At 48.1% G+C, this 22,707-nt stretch overlaps 1 protein-coding gene across 1 annotated transcript in view; it reads left to right on the top strand.

Annotated features, from left to right (window-relative positions):
• The window catches only part of TNFRSF13B (tumor necrosis factor receptor superfamily, member 13B), a 115,064-nt gene that overhangs the window by 91,821 nt on the left and 536 nt on the right, over positions 1-22,707 (top strand). The window contains exons 4-6 of the mRNA XM_008579008.1: positions 8,975-9,112; positions 11,788-12,033; positions 21,992-22,177. Coding sequence (XP_008577230.1) covers positions 8,975-9,112; positions 11,788-12,033; positions 21,992-22,177 — 570 coding nt within the window. The remainder of the gene's footprint in view (positions 1-8,974; positions 9,113-11,787; positions 12,034-21,991; positions 22,178-22,707) is intronic.

Below are 22,707 nucleotides of genomic sequence, written 5' to 3'. Positions count from 1 at the left end.
AGGGGAAAAAGACAGAGTTGGCTCTGGCTATGGGGGCAGGAGTTGGCCCTTTTAAAAAAAAATTTGTTTCGATCTATGTCTAGGCCTTGGCTAGCACAGCACTCCGTACTGCAAGGAGTGGCAGAATTAACAAGGGCCATAGCTCAGGAGGTTAAGCCTTTACTAATGTGCTCAGTACCACGCTATGCACTTGCCGCACATGTAATGCTCATGATGACCTATGAAGTAAGCAGTAGCACCTTCATTTTACAGGTGAGGACACTGGGACTCATTTTGCAGATGAAGTTCTGCCCAAGTTTACAGAGCTGGGAAGGACTGGACTCATGATGCACAGTCCAGTGGTTCCCAACCATTGAGGCCCAGTGGCTTTACCCAGGCTCTCCGGCAGAGAGAGCTTAGCCTGCTAGTTCCTGATTTTTCAGTCTCAGTCATCATGCATTGATTTCCTGCTTTTTAAGATGGAAACTTATCTCTTCATGGCCATCTGCGTACACACGGCCTCCCTTCCACCCAGGCTCCCAGTGAAGCACTGGGACGGTACTGAGTTAGAACGTGTCCCTGCCCCTGACTCCCTCGCAGCCCGGTGCTCCAGGACAGACGCCTTCTCTGCTGGCTGCGGCTAATCAGCCCCTGAGTGTGCAGTCCTCCGCAGCTTAACTCTCTCCTCTCCTTCCTCCCCACTATGAACCCTGTTGTTGCCTTTGTCATTGACAGTGGGCTGACGTCTGTCTCCCCTTACACAGGGAGTCAACTATTTTATAGGATCCCCATACCAGCCAGCCACCAAAAATAAATAAATACATAAAATTTATAATAAATTATAATGAATATATAAGTAAATAAAATTTTAAAAAGGAAAAAGAAAAAGAAGAGGCGGTTCCGAGTCTCTGAGTTATTCAGAGACAGCTGTCCCCTGTCTGGGACATCAGTGTTGCAGGCTCTGAGCTGCCCCTGCAGGGCGATTACCTTCCTCTTCTTGGTTTCCCAGGTTGCTGTCTCTGTAGTTCTCTGTGCACGTGTCACTATCTCAGCCCCAGCTCGCTGACAGGTCCAGCCCATCAGGTGGTCACACATGCTCGCTCCTCTGTCGCTTCTGTGTTTTCACTGGTGACATTTCTCCTGCCCTTCTCCTATTTTAGCTGGGATGGGAGACCCTCTAGTCCTACAAGCAGCTGTCTGCCGGGGGCTTCCTTCACCGTCGTGCAGAGAATTTCCATCTTCACCTCTCTGCTGAGAGGGATGCTGTTTATCTGCCCATTTTTTGGTTTATTCTTTATGTTCGATGAAGCACACCCCCAGTAGCTTACCAAGGTCTTGCATGTCTGCTTATGTCTATTCCACCCAGACACTTGATTGACCCCATATAGTATAATATCCTGCTACAAAATTGAAAGCATTGTTCCACGTCTTCCTTCCTGTTTTGCTTTTTTGGTGGTAAAATATATAACAAAATTAACCATTCTAATCATTTTTAAGCATTTGATTCAGTGGCATTAAGTCCCTATACCCCAAACTTCTTTGTGTTGTGTATATTTCTACATGAATAACTTTATTAACTACTAATGAAAATTAGAACTTATCTGGGATCTTCTGACAAGATTTTTAAGTGTCTTAAAAAGCTTTCTCTTCAGTGAAGCCATCTTCGGAGTTGGTCATTGCCCTCACCATACCTGTCATCTTGACTCCAACCTTGTATTCCTCTTCTTTTGGTCTAGACCCTCAGGTTTTAAAAGTAGCTTCAAGTTAAGGAACGGTCATGTTCCCACAGGTCAGTCCATCTCCCACCTCCAGTCATAGTCCAGCAGTGAAGCAAGCACATGCCAGAAGGTCAGGGCCAACCAGAAGGTCAGGAAGGACACTTGCATTGTGCAAGCTAATTTTTCACCACAACCTGAAAATGCACAGTCCTGAAAAAGGTGGCCTCTGTGCATACGTGTGATTTTTTTAAAGGACAGGGTAGTATGAAGGGGGCTGAGGCTTGATCACCAAAAATTGGCACCGTGAAACCAAATAATAATAAGTAATGAGCACTAGAATTCAAATTACCAAATTTTTTAAAGCGACGGAGTGCCCGTTTCCAATTCCACTTTGAATACCACATTTTAAAAAAACAAACAAAAAAATTTTTTTTTTTTTTTCTTTTTCCGTGTCCGGCAACTGATCACAACCCTCAGTGTTGCCCCCGTACCGGACCGGGGACCGGCAACGGGATCGCAACCCTCGGGGTCGCTCCCGCACCTCGCTCAGCCAGTGAGCGGGAACCGGTCTGTTTGTGGGATCCGAACCCTCGGACGGGAGCGCCGCCGCGCTTCCCAAGCGGCGCACTATCCAGTGCGCCACCGGGCCGGCCCCCCCAAAAATTTTTAAGAGTAAAAAAAGAAAAGAAAAAAATGAAAAGAATATCTAAACCATTGAATGACGCCTTGTTTGTTCCTGATAAACCTCAATCACGTCTTCTGCCTCCATTCCCAGTTCTTTTGGAGTATGATTAGAAGCAATTCTCTGACCTTCAAAGAGCAACCGTGAATGAATTCATTGGAACTCCCGGCTTTGACAATATGATTCTTTGACTTTCTTGAGATGTGTCATCATTTCCGCTTTGAAATGAGTCTCACCACTATCCTGTCCAATGACTCTGAGTTGAATGTATTTTCCTTCCTGCTTATCCCCCAAGTCCTCTGTTGAAGGTTTGCCTCCAGATAAAGCGACGGTGACTTCACCCAGGAGCCTCCACAGGTCAGTGGCCTTGGGTAGGCAGAACCTTGCTCCGGGATTTATAAATTTGTCTCCCTTCCCCACAGCATGACACCATAGCTCCCCAAAACTTTTTCATCCCACTAAACAGAAATTCTGTACCTATTAATCAATAATTCCCCATTCTCCCCTCCCCCAACCCCAGAAACCTCTATTGAACTGACTATGACTTTGCCTATTCTAGCTCCTTCATACAAGTGATTCATACTATAATTATTCCTTTGTGACTGGCTTATTTCACTTAGCGTAATGTCTTCAAGATTCATCCACATTGTAGCACGTATCAGTACTTTGTTAATTTTAATAGCTGAATAATATTCTGTGCATACATATAACGCCTTTTGTTTATCCATTCATTTGTTGATAAACAGTTGTTTCCACCTTTGGGCTAGTGTGAATAATGCTGCTCTGATGCTGGTGTGCAAGTATCTGATTAAATCCCTGCTTTCAGTTCCCTAGGGGTATGCACCTAGGGGTGGAATTACTGGGTCATGGGGTAATTTGATGTTTAACTTTTTGAGCAACAGCCAAACTGTTCTCCACAGCGTCTGCAGCATTGCACACTCCTATGAGCAGTGCAGGAGGGTTCCAGTTTCTCCATATTTCCAACACTTGGTATTTTCTATTTTTATCAATAACAGCCATCCTAATGGGGGTGAAATAATATCATGGTTTTGATTTGCATTTCCCTAATGATTAATGACGTTATATATACTTCTGCATTAATCTTTTCATGTGCTTACTGACCATTTTTACATCTTATTTGGGGAGATATTGATTGAAGTCTTTTGTCCAGTTTTGGCTTGAGTTTGTTTTTTTGTTGTTGCTGAGTTTTAAAAGTTCTTTATACATGTTCTGGATATCAATCCCTTATCAGATATATGATTGGCAAATATTTGCTCCTGTTCTCAGTTGTCTTTCTATTCTCTCAATAGTTTACTTTGATGCACAGAAGTTCTTAATTTTGATAAAGTCAAATTTATCTAACTTTTGTCTTTTGTTGCCTATGCCTTTGGTGCCACATCCAAAGTGTTTATTGCCAAATTCAATGTATGAAGATTTTCCCCTAATTTTTTTCTAAAAGTTTTATAGTTTTAGCCCGTGTCTTTCATCCATTTTGAGTTAATTTTTGTGTATGGTGTTAGGTAAGGGTCCCACTTCACTCTTTTGCGTGTGGATATCCAGTTTTCCCAGCACCATTTGTTGAAAAGACTGTCCTTTCTCCATTGAATGGTCTTGACCTTAAATGCATTCTGTGCTCTGTGTTCTATTCCACTGATCTGTATGTCTATCTTTATGCCAATATCATACTGTTTTGATTACTTTAGCTTAGTAGTAAGTTTTGGAATCAGGAAATGTGATTTCTCCAACTTTGTTCTTCTTTCTAAGATTGTTTTGACTATCTGAGGTTCCTTACAATTCCACATAAATTTTTGGATGAGTTTTTCTATTTCCGTAAAAAAATCACTGGGGTTTTGTTAGAGATTTGTATCGAATCTGCAGACTGCCTTGGGTAGTGTTGACCTCTACAATATTAAGTCTTCTAATCCATGAGCATGGGATATCTTTTCATTTATTTAGGTCTTCTTTAATTTATTTTGGTCATATTTTGTAGTTTTCATTGAACACTTCTTTCACCTCCTTGGTTAAATTTATTTCTAAGTATTTTATTCCTTTTTATGCCATTATGAGTGGAATTGTTTGCTTAATTTCCTTTTAGGATTGTTCATTGCAAGTGCATAAAAATGCAACTGATTTTTGCATGTTGATTTTGTATCCTATAACTGCTGGATTCTTTTATTCCATCTAACAATTTTTGTGGAAATTTTTAGGGTCTTCTACATATGATAAGATTATGTCATCTGTGAACAGGATAACCTTACTTTGTCCTTTCCAGTTTGGGTACACTTATTTCCTTTTCTTGCCTAAATGCTCTACTTAGTAGTTCTAGTGCTGTCTTGAATAGATGTGGCAAAAGTGTGCATCCTTGTCTTGTTTCTAATCTTAGTGGGGAAAGCTTCAGTCTTCCACCATTGAGTATGTTATTAGCTGTGGGATTTTCATGATATGGCCTTTAATGGTGGAAATTTCTTTCTATTCCTAGTCTATTGAGTGTTTTTTTATCATGAAAAGGTGTTAGATTTTGACAAATGCTTTTTCTTCATCAATTAAGATGATTGTGTAGTTTTTCCCTTCATTATTTTAATGTGGTAAATTATATTGATTGATTTTGGTATGTTGAACTATCATTGCATTCCAGAAATAAATCTCACTTGGTTATGGTGAATAAACCACTTAATACACTGTTGAAATCAATTTGCTAATATTTTGTTGAGGATTTTTGCATCTATATTCATAAGACATATTGATCTGTAATTTTCTTTTCTTGTGATGTCTTTATTGGGCTTTGGTATCAGCGTAATGCTGACCTCATAGAACAAGTTAGGAAGTATTCTCTCCTCTTTGGTTTTTTCGGAAGAATTTCAGAAGAATTAGTGTTAATTCTTCATTGGTGGAATTCACCAATGTTATTGGCATTATCAGCACCGTGCTCTAACCAACTGAGCTAGTTGGCCAGCTTTTCTGTTCCTTCATGCATCAGTTTTGGTAGATTGTGTGTTTCTAGGAATTTTCCCATTTTACTGAGGTTATCCAGTATGTTGATTTATGTTGGCTTTAGTTTTGTTGATTTTTTTCTGTTGTTTTTCTGTTCTCTATTTTTTTATTTCTCCTCTAATCTTTATTATTATTTCTTTCCTTCTGCCAGCTTTGGGTTTAGTTCACTCTTCTTTTACTATTCTTTCAAGGTATATAACTAAGCTATCATTTGAGAATTTCTTCTTTTTCAGTGTATGTATGTACATAAATTTCCCTCCTAGCATTGCTTTGGTTGTATCCATAACTTTTTGTACGTTTTTTTCCCATTTTCATTCATCTCAAGATATTTCTAAATTTCTCTTGTTACTGTTTGAAGTGTGTTGTTTTATTTCTACATTTTGTGAATTTTTCAGTTTTCCTTCTGTTATGTATTTCTAGTTTCATACCATTGTGACCAGAAAAGATACTTTGAGTAATTTTAGTCTTTTAAAATTTATTAAGGGGCCGGCCCAGTGGCGCACTGGATAGTGCGCCGCTTGGGAAGTGCGGCAGCGCTCCCGCCCGAGGGTTCGGATCCCACATACAGACCGGCTCCCGCTCACTGGCTGAGCGAGGCGTGGGAGCAGCACCGAGGTTTGCAATCCCGTTGCCGGTCCCTGGTCCGGTACGGGGGCAACACTGAGGGTTGCGATCCGTTGCCGGACATGGAAAAAAAAAAAAAAAATTTATTAAGGCTTATTTGGTGACCTAACATATGATGGGTCTAATTGGTTTATAGTGTTGTCCAGACCCCCTATTTCCTTACTGATTTGGCTGGTTGTCCTATCTATTGTTGAAAGTGGAGTAGATCTATCTAATTTCTCCCTTCAATTCTGTCAATTTTTGTTCCATATATTTTGGGAATCTGTTGTTAGGTGTGTGTATGTTTATGTTATGTCTTCTTGGTATGTCCCCTTTATCAAAATATAATGTTCTTCCTTGTCTTTTGTAATCTTTTTTGATTTAAAGTGTATTTTGTCTGACAATAATATATAGCTGCCTCAGCTCTCTTTTGGTTACTATTTGCATGAAATACCTTTTTCCATTATTTCACTTTCAATTTCTTTGTGTTCTTTGACCTAAAGTAAGTCTCGTAGGGGCTGGCCGGTTAATGTAGTTGGGTAGAGTGCAGTGTTACAACGCCAGGGTCAAGGGTTCAGATCAAACTGCCAAAAAATAAAATAAAGTGAAATTAAAATAAAGTTTACATCTCTTACAAACAGCATATAGATGAATCCTGTGTTTTAATTTTTTTAGTCCAATCTGCCAATTTCTGCCTTTTAATAGGACCGTTTAGTTTATTTATATTGAATATGATTACTGATAAAGATTTGCTTCTGCCAATTATCTGTTTATTTACTGTTTTATTTATTTTGTGTATCTGGAAATGGCTTGATTTCTTCTTTGTTATTGAAAGATAGTTTTGCTGGATACACAATTTTTTGTTGACATTTTTTTTTCTCTCAGGACTTTGAATACGTCATCTTGCTGCCTTCTAGAGCCTCTGTGGTTTCTGAGAACAAATCACTGTTAACCTTATCGAGGATCCCTTGTACGTGACAAATGGCTTGTCTCCAGCTGCTTTCACAATTCTCTCACTGTTCTCGGGTTTCCATAGTTTTATTGTAATGTGCCTTTGCGTGGGTTTCTTTCTGTTTTTCCTGCTTGGAGTTTGTTGAGCATTTTGAACATGTATATTCATTTCTTTCCTCAGAGTTGGGAATTGGGGGGTCCTTATTTCTTCACATATTTTTTCTGCCATTTTTTTTCTTCTCCTTCTGGAACTCTTATAAGCATATGTTGGTACATTTGATAGGACCCCACAGGTCCCTCTGGCCCTGTTCAATTTTCCTCATTCTTTTTTGGTTTTGCTCTGCAGAGAGTAATTTCAATGGTCTTATCCATTGAAATTCATTGATCCTTTCTTCTGCCTGCTAAAATTTGCAGATATCCCCCTCCAGTGAGTTTTTCATTTCAGTTATTGAAATTTTAGTTACAGAATTTTTGTTTGGTTCCTTTTTACAAAACAGACTATTTTTTTAGAGCAGTTTTAGGTTTACAGCAAAATTGATCAGAAAGTGCAGAGAATTCCATATACCCCTCTCTCTCCCGACAGTCTCCCCCACTATCAACATCCCCCACCAAAGGGGTATGTTTGTTACAATTGATGAACATACACTGACGCTCATTATCACCCAAATTCCATAATTCACATTAGGGCTCACTCTTGGTGGTCGACATTCTATGGGTTTGAACAAATGTATGCTGACATGTATCCATCACTGTAGCATCATACAGAGCAGTTCCACTGCCCTAAAAATCCTCTGTGCCCTGCCTAGTCATCCCTCCCTCCCCGCAACCCCTCACAACCACTGATCTTTTTACTGTCTCCATAGTTTTGTCTTTTCCAGGATGTCATTACTATGGTTTGGATGTGTCCATGTGTTGGACATTTAATCCCCAGTGCAACAGTTGAGAGGGAGAAGCTTTAAGAAGTGTAGACATATATAAAAATTCACCAGGTTGTATACTAAAGATGTGTGCACCAGGGCCGGCCCGGTGGCGCACTACTACAGTGCGCCGCTTGGGAAGTGCGGCAGCGCTCCCGCCGAGGGTTCAGATCCCACATACAGACCGGTTCCCGCTCACTGGCTGAGCGAGGGGTGGACGCAGCACCAAGGGTTCTGATCCCGTTGCCGGTCCCGGTCAGGTACGGGCGCGACACTGAGGGTTGTGGTCCGTTGCCGGACACGAAAAAAGACAAAAAGGAAAAAAAGGATGTGTGCACCTTACACACGCCATTGTGCATGTTTTATACCTCAGTAAAAAAGAAAAAGGGAAGGAAATGAACATCTACTGAATGCTTGCTGTATGATAGGCACTGGCTAGGTCTGCTTTTACAATTTTTATTGATTTAATGAACACCTACTATGTCCTAAGCACTGTCTAGATTCTGAGGACCCTGCAATGAACAAAAGATTAGGTTCAGTCCCTGCCACATGATGCTCACAATTAGCATAGGGGACAGTGTCAAATAGCCACACTCATAAAAGTAAAGCATTCACAGCAACAGTAAAGAGCGTTATGAGAGTGCAGAAGGTGGGGGCATGTCCTAGCCTGGGGGGAAGTCAGATATGCTTTTCTGAGGAAATGAAATTTAAACAGAGATCTCAAGGATGAGGAGAAAATAGCCAGTTGAGGGGCAGGGTGGGGGAAGAGCATTTTATGCAAAGGGAACAGCATGTGCAAAGGCCCAGTGGCAGGAAGAGGTGTGGCACATTAAGGAGGGCAGAGAGCAGGGCCAAGCAGGGCCAAGAAGGGCACAGCTGATGTGAGGGAGGGGTCCTCAGAACAATCATTTCACAGGTGGGGAAACTGAGGCTCAGAGAGGTGAGGTGACTGCCCCAGGTCACCCAGAAATTCAGCTGGGGTTGGAAGCCAGCTTTGTCTGGGTCCCTTCTGCTTACTGAGACAGAGAGAATGTCTCTGGGAATGTGAGCAGGAGAGGCCATCCGGTTCCAGTGAGGAACAAGAGGCCAGCCGCTGCTGCCGGCCAGCTGCCCTCACGCTCCCTGCCTCTCAGCTCCACAGGGCCTGTGGATGGGGGTGGCTATGGGATCCTGCCCCGAAGAGCAGTACTGGGATCCCCTGCTGAGCACCTGCATCTCCTGCAAACCCACCTGCAGCCATCGGAACCAGCGCATCTGTGCAGCTTTCTGCAGTGAGTTCTGGAGTCTGAGCCCAGGGGACAGCTGGATCACCCCTCTCACCTCCCCCCAGAGCTCCCTCTGGCCCCACTGCAGTCAGGTGCTGAGGAAGCGGTGCTGGAAGGAGACGTACCATGTGACAGCTCTTTACCCCTCGATCTTTCTGCTCTGATGCACTGCCTCCTTTTAGTTTCTTGAACATGCTGCATTTTTTCCTGTCTCAGGCCCTTTGCACATGCTGTTTCCTCTGCCTGGAATGCATTTCCCCATTCATGTTCCCTCAGCCACTCCTACCCAACCTTCCAGTCGCAGCCCAGATGGCAGAGGGCTTCTGTGACTCCTCAGCAGAAATCGGGCCCTCCTTTGTCTTTCTCTGCTGTTATTTTCTTTTGAAACTTTATTATAGAAATTATCAAACATACACAGAGAGGACAGCACAATAAACCCCTGTGTACTCATCATCAACTTCAAAAATCATAAAAATTCTACCTTTTTATTTTCCAACCAAATTTTTGCTTCTGTATTTTAAAGCAAACCCAAGACCTCATATCATCTTACCTGTAAATACTAGATCATGAATCCCTAATACATAAGGACTTTTAAAACATAATCTCAACACCTCATTACCCTCAGCAATAATTCCTTAACATAATCTAATACTCAGGTCATATCCAATTTTCCCTGATTGTCATGAAAAATATCTGATGCTTGCTGTTCTTTTTTATAACTTGTTCATTTCCTTGATAGAATCGACCACCATCGCTGTTATGTTCTTTTGTGTGTATTTGTTTCATGTCTGGCTCAACCACTAGATAGTGAGCTTCCTGAGCAGAAGGTTAGGGTTAGGGCACAGTGCTGAACACATAGTAAGTGCTTCCTACTGGTGGAGTGGAGCTCAGAGAGTCTGAGCGATTTACCCAAGATCACACAGCTTAAAAGTGGAAATGTCAGGATTTGAACCCAGGACCCTGACTCCAAAACCATGGCTCTGAAGCACTATTGATTAGCAAATTATAACATTCACTGTTTCATCCCACAATATATATATGGAACCCTCTAGCCCCGTTAAAATAGGAATCTGGCATGGCCCTTCAAGGAAGGTGTCATCCAATGGCAGAAATGAGAATATTTCAAAGCAAAAAGGGTAAGTACCATAAAAAGCCACAACTGGGAGAAGATACCTCCAGCCAATGGAGGAGAAAGCAGGGAAGTATTGTTGGAGGAAGTGCCATCAGAGATGGATTAAAAGTTTATAGGATGTGGAAGTCAGTTGTGGGGAAGGGCACCCTGGTTGAGGTACCAATGTAGGCAAAGGCATGGAGGTGGGAAAACACAACGGAGAATATCCAGTCCTGACACAGGAGAGAGGTTGTAAGGTCAGACAGGGAGGGTCAGTGGCCTGGAGCACTCAGGTGCCACCTGCAACACCCACGTTGGGGACACTGAGGAAGGGAGGAAGTCACACTGAACCCCTAGAACACCACTATTGGGCTAAGTCTGTATCCTGAGGGGCAGTGTCAGTCCCCATGCAGTTCAATGGAGCCCTGGGGGTGGGGCAGGGCCCCATCAGGGCCATCTGAGTCTTCCCTGAGGACACGATTCTACTATTCTTCTGGTCTTTACTCTGTCAAGGACATAAGGGTAGGTGTGTATTTGCATCATGAAGAGGCTAAAATAAATATTCTACTCAATCCTTCCATTAACTGAGCATTTACTATATGCCAGACACTGCGCTGGGCACATCGACTCTGCCCAACAGCCCTAGTAAGTCAGTATTGTTATTATCCCTCTCTTGGACATGAGGAAACAGAGGCATGGGGAGGTTAAGACTCCAAAAGGCAGAGTGAGGAATGTCCTCACCCCTGTTTGGCTTTGAAGTCTGTGTTCTTAACCACCATCCTGCACTGCCTCTGAAATGTGCCCTTAAAATGTGTGTGAGCCACATTTTCATATAAATAGGATCTTATTTTAAAGAAAAAGGACACTTGCCCCATGAAAATGAAAATATTCTAGGCATTCCATAAGGTAGATGATTGTTCTAAGTAGATTTCTTTATGCCTTCAATGCTAAGTCCTCTGTGCTCTCTTAAGGTAAGTGTGACTGGACTTTAGTTTGCTTGGCTTCTGCTCCTTTGCACTGATACCTGTTTAAGCTGCTGTAACTCTCATTTACTATTAAGAAGGAAGAAACACTATTAATGTGAGCTTTCCCACCTTCCTTCCAGCCCCCTCCCCCAACTTGCCAAAGAGGATTCTGGCTTTTCCCCTTCATTTCTTATGCTAATTCTAAATATGTTTCTCCTTAAAGAGGTTTTAAAATGCAAATAAAGCCCTTATGTAACAATGTAATAATCAAATTTTTAAAATATCAATTTAAAAAGATAACTAGAAAATCCCTAATGTATGGAAACTAAGAAATGCCCTTTTAAATAATCTATTGGTCAAAGAAGAAATAATAAAGAAAAGTAAAAACATTCTGGAAAATACTGCATATCAAAATGTGTGCAGTGCAGCTAAAACAGCACTTACAGGACAATGTATAGCCTTCCATTTATATACTGTAAAAGGACCTGAATTACTCTGTATTGGTTTTTGGGAGTTGGACTATGATTTTTTTCCTTTGATGTCTGTTGAGGCCAGACCCTGCAGGCCTCTGTCACCCAGTCACATCATGCATTTCTGTCTCCCAGAGTCACTCAGTTGCCGCAAGGAGCAAGGCAAGTACTACGACTATCTCCTGAGGGAGTGCATCAGCTGCGCCTCTGTCTGTGGCCAGCACCCCAAGCAGTGCATGTACTTCTGTGAGAACAAGCTCAGGAGCCGAGTGAACCTCCCACCAGAGCTCAGGAGACAGCAGAGTGGAGAGTCCGAAACCAGGTCAGACAACTCAGGAAGGTACCAGGCATCAGAGCACAGAGTCTTGGAGGCAGGTCCAGGTAAGCCACCAGAGGTTGGCTTGTGTGGTGTCTGAGGGTCAGAATGGGTAGGAGGACAGGCACTAGGCCTATGTAAGGGGAGCTACAATGCAGGAAGCCCAGAGTCCAGGCAAATGGCTAGAAGCCAGGGGGGTCGTCCCAGGATAGAAAAACAATTCAGGAAAAATTTCCAAAAGACTGTGGGCAAGAAGGAAGCAGAATAAGGGACCTGACAGGTGAGAGGGAGCCTTGTGATGGAGGCTGCTGAGGCTGGCTGAGTCTTTGAAACATCAGACAGTAAGTAACCAGCAGACCTGCCTCTGTGAACACTGTGTCAGGAGCCACCACCTGCCTCCCTGGATTGCAGATTCCATGGAGAGGCAATGGAAGCTTCTAAGAATGAGAAGGAAAAGGTATTACTAAAAAAGTTCATAGTGGGAGATGGCCACTTTGGACATGATTAGAAAGGTCCTGTTGAGCTGGGCATCTCCTAAGTGCCAGGCATTGAAAATGATCTAATTAATCCTCCCAGCAAACACCTCCTTGGCTCACCTACCCTGCTCTGTGGTGTCGGAAAAGACAGGAGGGGAATGCCGTGTGGATCCATAAATATTTGAGGTGGCATTTGCACCACTCTTGGCTGCCCGTGGAGAGACAGCAGGCCTGCAGTTCCCAGGGAGCTGATGGTTTCTTTCCTGTACCGTGACTTTCCTTGTGACAACATCATTTCCGTGAGGCCAGTCTCCAGCGCCAAGACAGCAGAGGGCAGGGCTCATGTGCCCTGCTGATGGAGGTGGCCTGACCCCAGTGCTACTCATTATTTATTTTTTTTTTTTTGAGGCTGGCTGGTCCGGGGATATGAAACCTTGACCTTGGTGTTACACAACACTAACCAGCTGAGCTAACTGGCAGGTCCTGGCCTGTCGACTCTTGTCTGCTCTCTTGTCGGTTAGCTGTTGCTGCGTAGCAAACTGTTCCTGTACTCAGTGGCTTACGATTCTTCATGAGTCAGGGTTTGGCTGGCGTCAGCTGTGTTAGGCCGGCTTCTGGGGTGGCCCTGCCCATGTGTCTGTCATTCTCCTCCTGGGACCAGCGGGCCAGTCAGGTGTGTCCTTCATGTGATGAAGGCAGGAGTGTAAGACACACAAGGCCTCCTGCCACCTCAGTGGGGAACCTGCTTTGCAGTACTGCTGCTGAATGCTATTACCCAAGTCACAAAGCCACTGGGATCCAGGGAGGGGAAACAGACATCACCTCTTGGTGGGAGAAGTGGCAAATAATTTGTAGCCATGGTGAGTTTGTGGCCAGGTTTAATGTAGCACAGCTTCTCGTGTGAGGAACTGCAGATTCACGTGGCAGGGGACATGGATACAGAGGGATGACAAACTCGGTCATGAAGGCGAGTGGCTGTGCCTGCCCCTCTGCTGTCTGGTGACCCATATGCCTTCCCTGCATTCAGTGATGCAACTGATTCTTCTTCCAAACCTCTATTTTCCCACCTTCAATGCAAAAGATCCCCCTTTGGGCCAATCCTACCTGCTTTATAGATGGAGAGACCGAATCTCAAAATTTGGAATGACTCACACAGTGAGTGCCTGGCTGAGCTGGGATTCAAACCCAGTCTGTGGGTTCTAAAGTTTGTCCACCCTGCCAGAGCAAGATGACCCAGAGCAGCAAGTGTAGGGTTATTGCTCCCTGAGGGTGAACTGTCGCCCCTGTGACAAGGTTAGCCACTGCCCTGCCCTGTGTCTCTCTAGTGGTCAGGGGCTAAGGTCTTCTCTGCCTCTCCTCTGACATCTGGTGGGGCAGGAGACGGGCATGGTGTGGACTGTAAACAGAAAGTACCAGGGCCACACTGGATGTGGACCTGTTTGAGAACAGGGAGCAGAGGACACTACATGACCAACTTGCATCCAGCTGTACACAGTGGAAGGGCTGATCTGTCCCTTGTTCCCTTCGTGGGCTCCCTGAATCCTGCCATCCCCCCACTCACCCTCCTACCCAGCCAGGCCCCACCTCAAGCCCACCCCAGGTTTCCCATGCATCTTTCTCAGCACTATCCTTCCTTCATTTGACACATAGCTATGGAGGGCTTGCTGTGCATGGGCGAGGTGGCAAGAGCAAGGCAGATCCTATCCTTGACCCCCTGGAGCTCATGGCCTAATGGAGAGACAGACAGTGGACAAGACTTGTGCAGATGATAAATTGATCTCAGTGCAGGACTGGGTGAAGTGGGGGGACGGATGGCTTCCCCAGGGAGAGGGCTGTAAGGCACACTGAGGTGGTGGTGCAGAGCTGGACCTCTGGCTCATCCCTCACTAGCTGTGTGGGCTGAGGTAAGCTACCTACCCTCTCTGAGCCTTGGTTCTGTGAATCAGAGGCTGTGTGCTTCCATGGAGTTGTTGTTGGGGATTGTAAGGGAGAGTACACATCAGGGTCCGTGAGTGCTCAGCACACAGACCCTGCTCACTTACACAGGATACACGTGCTGAAGGGGCAAGGCGCAGGCAGGGTGCTCCAGGCAGGCGAGGAGCGTGTGCAAACGCTGTGAGGGGAGGGGCTGTGAGTAGTTCTGTGCTAGAGGCTGAGCATCTGCGGAGGAGGAGACTGAATCCCTGCATCAGAGGCTCTCATCCTGGGGGCAGTGTGGTGGCCACTCTGCAGAAGCAGGGGGGACCCCCACCCAAAATCTGTTTTGAACATTGACACTGATGACTCCACATGCTCACCAAGAGGGCATGGAAGGCTTGTTACTCACATAGGGAGGCTTTGAGGGGTGAGCAGGGCAGGCCTCCCAAGCTCTCTGAAAGTGGCTTGAGATAGCCAGGAAGAGACTGGTCTGGAGCTGCACTGTGGGCAGGGGATGGCCAGGTGAGACTTGCCATGTGTGGCAAGGGGCTTACGTGATTTGGATCTCCCATCGGTGCCAAAGGAAGGAGCGGCCAGGCTTTCTTAGCTTGCCCAGATGTGAGGCAGAGGGGAAGAGAGATGGGGGAGGCTTAGAAGCCTCAAACATCAAAGTGTGGAGTCAGACTCTACTCTAGAGAGAGGGACAAGCAGACACCTCCAGCCCACATGATGAGCTCCCTGCCATGGGCTGGGGCACAGTGGATGGAGCGGCTGCCTCCGAGGGGAGCGGGTGGCCCACAGGAGCCCCGTTCCCCTAGGTGAAGGGTGCAGAGGACTGAGACAGGACCGGCAAGCATTCAGAGGTGGCAGGAGGTGGCACCAGAAGTGATGACCTCATCCCTTCTGATCTCCAGGATGATCTCATCTCCAGATCCTTAATTATATCTGCAAAGACTCTTTTTTCCAAATAAGGTCACACTTGCAGGTTACGAGAGGACATCTCTTTGGGGCCCACCATTCAACACTGGATAAAGGGCAAGGATGTTCACAGGGCAGGGACTCTAGAGGGACGAAGAGCTCTGAGTTGGGACCCCCATGGGAGGGGATGCCAGTCTTGGGGCAGCCAGAACTACCCCATGGGTCTGGAGCTCTGGGAAGAATCTCCCTGGGATAACTTGGATTTCCTTGGCCTAGAAGGTGGCAGTTGAAGTCACAGGGGTGGAAAAGGTTGCCCAAGGACCAGGGAGGTTTGAGGAGAGAAAGGAACTGAGGAGGAAACCCGACATGGAGGAATCTGCATTTGAGGGGTGTGTAGGGGAAGAGGGTCCCACAGAGATGCCAGGAAGGAGAATTCAGGGAGGTCAGGGGAGAACCAGCAGGACTGTATGTCCATAAAAGCAGACAAAGGTGAGGGCTGGCCCACAGCTCACTTGGGAGAGTGTGGTGCTGACAACACCAAGTCAACGGTTAAGATCCCCTTACTGGTCATCTTAAAAAAAAAAAAGCAGACAAGGTGGAAAGTTCTAGAAAGAGTAGTTAACAGCACAGAGAAGGGGCCTCATAGGTCTCCTGCAAATGGCCCCCAGCTCTGGCCACAAGGAGGCCAGGGGATGCTGTCTTTCAGAAGTCCCTGGGTTGAGTTTGTCCTTGGCAGGTCTGGGACAACCTCTCTCACTGGCCCTGAGGCTGACAAGCCAAGACCCTTCCTCTGCCCTTTCCCCCTTAGACTAGGCATTTCCCAGTCCCTTCATGTCTTCTGGCTCATGTGAACCCAGCTCCACCAGACATATGTGGCTGGGGCGGTGCAGCACCTCGAGGGCCCCATTTGTTCCCAAACAGTTAAGGTTGCCCAGACCCAGGGGACCTGGCCTCCTCTGGAAGAAGATCGGAAGGGACGTCCAGGGAGGTGAGCAGAGCTGGAGGACCCTGGTGGTGGGTCTGGTGGGAGGTCAGTAGGACGTGGGGTCTGCTCTGGGGGCACAGAGCAGGTGTCTCATGTGAGGATCGCAGCTTTCAGCCCTTTAAGTTGGGGCCTGGCTCTGACCTCATCGGAACAAAAAGGGGCCCAGCGCTTTTGTTCCAGGAATTGCTCCAGGTCGTATGTATTTTGGGAACTAGAACTAGACAGAGTGGCCTGGTTGCTGGTTTTTTGCTTGCTTTTTATTTGTGTAGCTCAGGGTCCGGAGCTTTTCCTTTTTCTTTTGTCCTGCCTGCACCATGTGAGGTCTCAAAGGAGGCAGAACAACACGTGGGTTTTGCTCCCCCCAGGGACCTGCTGAGATGGGGTGGGGGGCAGAGGCAGGGGAGCAAGGAAAGGAGGTGACTGGGAGATTCGGCTGTGGAGGGAGGGCAGAGAAAGGGCAGAGCTGGAGCAGGACGCAGCTCAGGCGCACTGACTGTTTGTCGCTTCACTGGAGGGACTTGGGCAAGTTGAAAAGCAAGTGGGCACGATCCCGGTGCTGCCCAGAGGGCCTGAGGGCGGGAGCATCGGTAGAAGTCTACATCCCCCTCCCGATGTGGCCATGACTGCCCCTCTCCCACCAGCGGGATGGAGGTCCACTCTCAGGAGAGGTGGCCCCAGAAAGACTCGGGGACCCCAGGCCCTGATGAGGGAGGTGGGTGGAGTGGGAGATGCAACATTCTGGAAACAGGGGTTTTAGTGAAAGTCCACCCATCAAGTGTGAGACCTCCTTTTGCCTCCCACCCTTTCCCGTACTTACACACACGCACACATGTGTGCACATGGAGGATGTGTGCAGGGAGGGAGGTCCTCGCCATCAAGTGTGAGACCTCCTTTTGCCTCCCACCCTTTCCCGTACTTACACACACGCACACACGTGTGCACATGGAGGATGTGTGCAGGGAGGGAGGTCCTCGGTGGGGAAGGCCCACAGATCCAAACATTTGGAGGCCCCCCGACAACCTAACAGTGAGGCCATTAGCACACCAGGAAAGGCCCTCTGAGCACGAACATTCGACTGAGCGCCGCCAGCACATGTAGAACTTGAAGGAAGCAGAGACAATCCAGCAAGAGAGGAAGCCAAGGGCAGGACGGAGAGACCAGGGTGCCCATGGACCGTCTCCCAGATAGGAAGCTCCCCGAGCCACCAGCTGTGTGCTGGAGTCTTCCCTGAGGCAGGGGAGTGGCGGCGTCAGGCACCAAGTGTCAGGGCCCCACAGCTACCCTAGCCCGTGCTCTGTCCACCTGCCTCAGCCAGGCTCCTTCCTGTGGACACCCCCTTGCTACCTGGGCCGTAGAGGCGTGGGGATGCTTGGTGACTTTCCACCTAGCCCTGGCTGCCTCATATGCATCTACCTGTGTTATCTCATGGATGCCAAACGCCCAGGCGGACAGATAGGAATGCCATACCCCGTTGTACAGATGAGGAAACTGAGGCCTAAAGAAGTTGAGTAAAATATGCAAAGCCACATCCAGTTGTGGCTGCAGAGCCCGGCCTTAAAATCACCATGCCTCCCTGCCCTCTCTTGCATCCGGCTGAGGCCTGGCCAAAAGGGCCCCTTTACTCTGCCCCTACATGGCAAGTTATAATACTGCTCAGCTAGCCAGCCCAGCCTGAGCTGGGGGCAGCAGCAGGCCGGGGAAATTCTGTTTTTAGATGAGAGATGGCTTTGGAAACAGAAAAAAACCAAAACCAAAAAAACAACAATCGAATTAGTAATAGACTTTGTGTGGGGCCGGCCTGGCTGTCAGAAGCTGTGTGTGATGGTGCCCCCTGGTGGTAGTACGTGGGAACTGCGCCTCCAGGGGCCGTCTCCCGGGACTTGAGTTTTGGACAAGGACGGAGAATGCATCCCTTTTTCTGATGAAAGCTTGGGACTGTGTCCCTTTGCTCCCGGGGAACAGCAGACGGTGAACTCCAATGGGGGCCAGGCTTGGCCTCTTCTGATGGAGGTCACAGAGGCTGACAGATGGCAGTTCCGAGGTTGTGGACCCAAGTGACCTTCATGATGGGCCAAAGGGGACCAGAGAACTAAGACATGTGCCCCCGTCCCCTGCCCCTACCCCCAGTAGCCACAGAGCGTGGCTGAGCCCATCAGGCTGGCTTTTCTGTCAGTGGCCCTGAGAGCCGCTGGAACTCTGCTTTGTGACTTCCCATCCCTCCTGGTCAGCCTTTCACATGGTTCTTTAGGAGCGTGGGCTACCGGAGCAACTTTTAGGTGTTTTTCTGTTTTGGGCAGGTGGCACACATACATCATTAAAAAAAGAGGATATTTAAAAAAAAAAAGGATTGGAGAAAAGTCTCCACACCGCTCCCAGCCTCCCAGTTTCTCTCCCCAGAAACAATGACCATCAGCAGTGAGTGTCCTGTCTGTCCTTCCATACATAATCTTACATGAGGCATCGTCACATCCCTCACCTGCTTTACGCCAGTGGTGTCCTCCGCAGTGCCCACGTTGCTGTCTTCACTCTACCTCCTGGCGATGGTTCAGTCTCAGGACACACGGATGCGCCTCATTCCCTGCAGTGACAGTGTAGTACTCCGTGTGCCTCATGGACGTGCCACAGTTCTTCTGTCCCTGTCCCTACTGGCGGACAACTAGGCTGTCTCCAGTCCTTCACTCTGTGAACAATGCTCAGGGGACGTATGGGAGGGGAGGGGACATATGGGAGGTGAGGGGACATAGCCCTAGAAGTGACACTGATAAGACAGCAGGGATCAGGAAAGTGCATTTGAAATGGTGGCAGATGGTTCCAAACAGCCCTCCAAAGAGGCCACCCCCAGCAACAGTGTGTGAGGTGCCCATTTTGCCACACCCTTGTGGGACAGGTGGAAAGTGACTTTTTTTGTAGTTTTAATTTGCATTTCTCTCCTGAGTCCAGGGGCTTTGAAAAAGCATGTCTCGTGAGCAGGTCTCCAGGCAGGGACTGTTTCTCATTTCCCATAGGAAACCTCAAGTCCTTGGGCTGGGAGGAGAGGAATGAAGAGAAGCTGGGGGAGTTCTTTACTCCCTTCAGAGCAGAGAGTCTCTGTGTGGTTGTCCTCTGAAGCATCCAAAAACCACCCAACACTAAGTGCCCTAAAGTAGCAGCCATTTTATTATCTCTCACTGTTCTGTGGCATGACAGGGCTCAGCTGGGCGGATCTTCTGCTGGTCCTGCTCAGGGTCTCTCATGCAGTCGCGGGGGCAGATGCTGGGACGGCTGGGCCTCGCTTCTCCTCCATCTTGTCTCAGGGCCTGTCCCTCTCTATGTGGCCTCCCTGTGTGGCCTCTCTAGCTGGACTTCTCACATGGTGGCTCAGGACTCCCAGGAGAGCAAACACTGAGGCTGCCAGGACTTCTTATTTATTTATTTATTTATTTTTTGGCAGCCAGCTGGTACAGGGATCTGAACCCTTGACCTTGGTGTTACAACACTGTGCTCGTCCAGCCCTGCCAGGGCTCCTTACGGTGTTGGGCCAGGACTGGCACAGAGTTGACTCTACCACATTCTGCTGGACAAAGTGAGGTCCAGCTCTGCCCAGATTTGAAGGGAGGGGATTCCACAAGGGCATGAAGTCTGGTGGCCGTTCCGTGGGGACAATCTCTGAACACTCACTGGCACAGTCTCGCAGGGTGGTGTGGGTGTGAGAGTCTCATGCTGAAAACATTTGAAAAACATGAATGTTTAGTCTTCCTCATTGAATCAACATGGCAATTCGATTTGCTCAGTAACAGTCTTTTAGCCTGTCATTCCGTCCGTCTGCCATGAAGGCTGCTGGTTTCTCCATGTGGATCTGGCCAGTATGATGGTTTCCTTTTATTCCAGAGGTGAATGGGAGCAGGTTAGCCTCTGTCTCTAGATGTGTGTGGGGCATGCCCCATTGGGGGGGGTCTTTGCTCCCCTCCCCGATGGAGTCTCTGAGCTCTGGGCATGGGACTCCAAGGACAGTGCCTTGGCCTGGGGTGTGTCGCCAGCTCACTCAGACCTCCTGTCTCCCCTCTGTAAATGTCAGGTGACACCAGATGACTGCTAAGAGTCCTGCAGCGCCGTCACTTTATACAGCTCCTGACCTGAGAGCATGTGTAAGAGAGAGGGTAGGGCCCACCCCATGGCCTCTGTGTGGCATACTGGCCAGGAGCACCGGCCAGGGCATCAGTCAGACCTGCTCCCAGTTGCAGGCCTGAGACTGAGAACAATGTGACTTTCAGACTCAGTTTTGTCGTTTGCAAAATGGAGTGTGAAATGGTGAGGGCGCTGTGGAAAGCAGCCTGGCAGTTCCTCACAAAGTTAAACTGAGTTGTCATGTGACCCAGCAAGTCTCCTAGGTAGGCACGCAAGAAAATGGAAACACATCCATACAAAAACTTGTGCGTGAATGTTCATAGCAGCAGCGTTCACAGTGGCCAAAAGATGGCAACAACCCAACTGTCCATCACTGGTGAGTGGATACACAGCCTGTGCTCTGGCCATACAACGGAATGTTGTTCAGGCATAGAAAGGAATAATGTTCTGATCCACGGCACGACGTGGATGAACCGTGAATACATGATGCTAAATAAAAGAAGCCAGACCCAAAAGGCCACACAGGGTATGATTCCATGTATATGAAACATCCAGAACAGGCAAATCCAAAGAAACAGAAAGTGGATAAGCCCCTTGCCAGGGCCTGAGGGGAGAGGGAATGGAGACTGACTGCTATTGGGACAGGGTTTGTTTTTGAGTGATGGAAAGGCTTTCAAATTAGATAGCAAGTGGATAAGCCCCTTGCCAGGGCCTGAGGGGAGAGGGAATGGAGACTGACTGCTATTGGGGACAGGGTTTGTTTTTGAGTGATGGAAAGGCTTTCAAATTAGATAGTGCTGATGGTTGCACAACCTTGTGAACATGCTAAAAATCACTGAACTGTACATTTTTAAATGATGAATTTGATGGTATATAAATTATATCTCAATTTTTCATATGAGGTACTCAATCCTCTGTTGGAGCAGGAGGATTAAGGAGGATTTTTGTACAGAAAGTGCCAGACACTCAGTAAGGGCTCAGTTAGAGGTCCATGTCATGAGTACATTATACTCACGTTATGTTAAATCTAACTTGACTGTCTTTCCACCCCAGGGCCTGGGGGATGCCCCAATTCCAGGGATTAGGAAAAGCTTGGGATAAGGAGGAATTTCAAGGGGACTGCTTTGGCCCCGGCTGAGTCCAGGCTCCCCATCTCCCCTGGTCTACACATGCGGCCCAGACTCAGTGATTTCCCTCATCCTACTCCCAAAGCATATGCTCACTCAGGAAGGCTCCTCCCTGGAGGAAAGGCCCAGTCAGGACAGACAGAGTCATCCTCCCTGCACACTTGTCCATTCATTCATCGGGCCACCTCTGGCACTGTCCCCGTCTACATCCCCAGAAAGTAGCAACAACAAAAACGGCTAGCCTGAGAAGTGCTCGGCTTTGAGGTCGTGAAGAAGTTGCTGTGCATAGGCAGGACGGGTCACACTGCAGAGGGGGTCAGTTTCCTCCAGGATCCAGAGAGCATGAGGGTGGGTGTGGCTGTGTGGACTGCTGGAGCCTCCCGAGGGGGAAGGAAAGACCACGGGTGCGGCTGCACGAGGGGACCTGGGGTCTGCTGCTGGCCTGAGGGGGAGGGAAGTTGCCTCCTGAACTCAGGGTGTCCCTGCTGTCTTGCAGTGTCCCCAGGGCCGAAGCTGAGCGCCGATCAGCTGGCGCTGGTCTACAGCACTCTGGGGCTCTGTCTCTTCGCTGTCCTGGGCTGCTTCCTCCTGGCGGTGACGTGCTTCCTCAAGAGGAGAGGGGAACAGTTCTCCTGCCAGCCCCTCCCAGGCCCCTGTCGAACCCAGGCCAAGTCCTCCCAGGGTGAGTGCGCGAAACCGGGCGTGCCCTTCTCATGGCTGCCGTCCAGCCTCGGGCCATCCCGCGGTCCTGTCGCTGTCCCAGCTTCTGGGTGGAGAGCATTTTGCCAGATCTTCCCGGGAGAGGTCTGGGGTGCAGCCCTGTAGTATTTGTCTATGGTGGAAAATCAGGTTGAAACATCTCAGCAAGAAGAGAGAGCCTGCAGCTGCGGAAGGGTGGGTGTAGGGTGGCCGGCCATCGGGTTGGCCGGGGTTTGGGGGGTTCCCAGGACGCAGGGCTGTCAGGGCTAGGACCGGGAGGAGGCGGTCACCCTGGGGCGTGTGGCCGGCTTGGGGCGCGCCCAGCTTTGCAAACCCGCCCCTGCACAGGCTGGGACCGGCCTGGGGGCGGCCGGGCCGGTGGTTGTCCCTAGCTCCTGGATCGGGGAGATTCCCGGAGCCCCAGCAGGGGACCCTGGGGCTGGGCGCGCGGGGAGCCGACGCCCTCCCCTTTGCCCCCGCAGAGCACGCGATGGAGGCCGACAGCGCCGCGGA

This window comes from Galeopterus variegatus, unplaced genomic scaffold, assembly GCF_000696425.1.
Source record: "Galeopterus variegatus unplaced genomic scaffold, G_variegatus-3.0.2 Scaffold1798, whole genome shotgun sequence".
NCBI classification, from domain to species: Eukaryota; Metazoa; Chordata; class Mammalia; order Dermoptera; family Cynocephalidae; genus Galeopterus; species Galeopterus variegatus.
The sequence above is the reverse complement of the archived record's forward strand: the minus strand, read 5'-3'. Positions and strand labels throughout refer to the sequence as shown.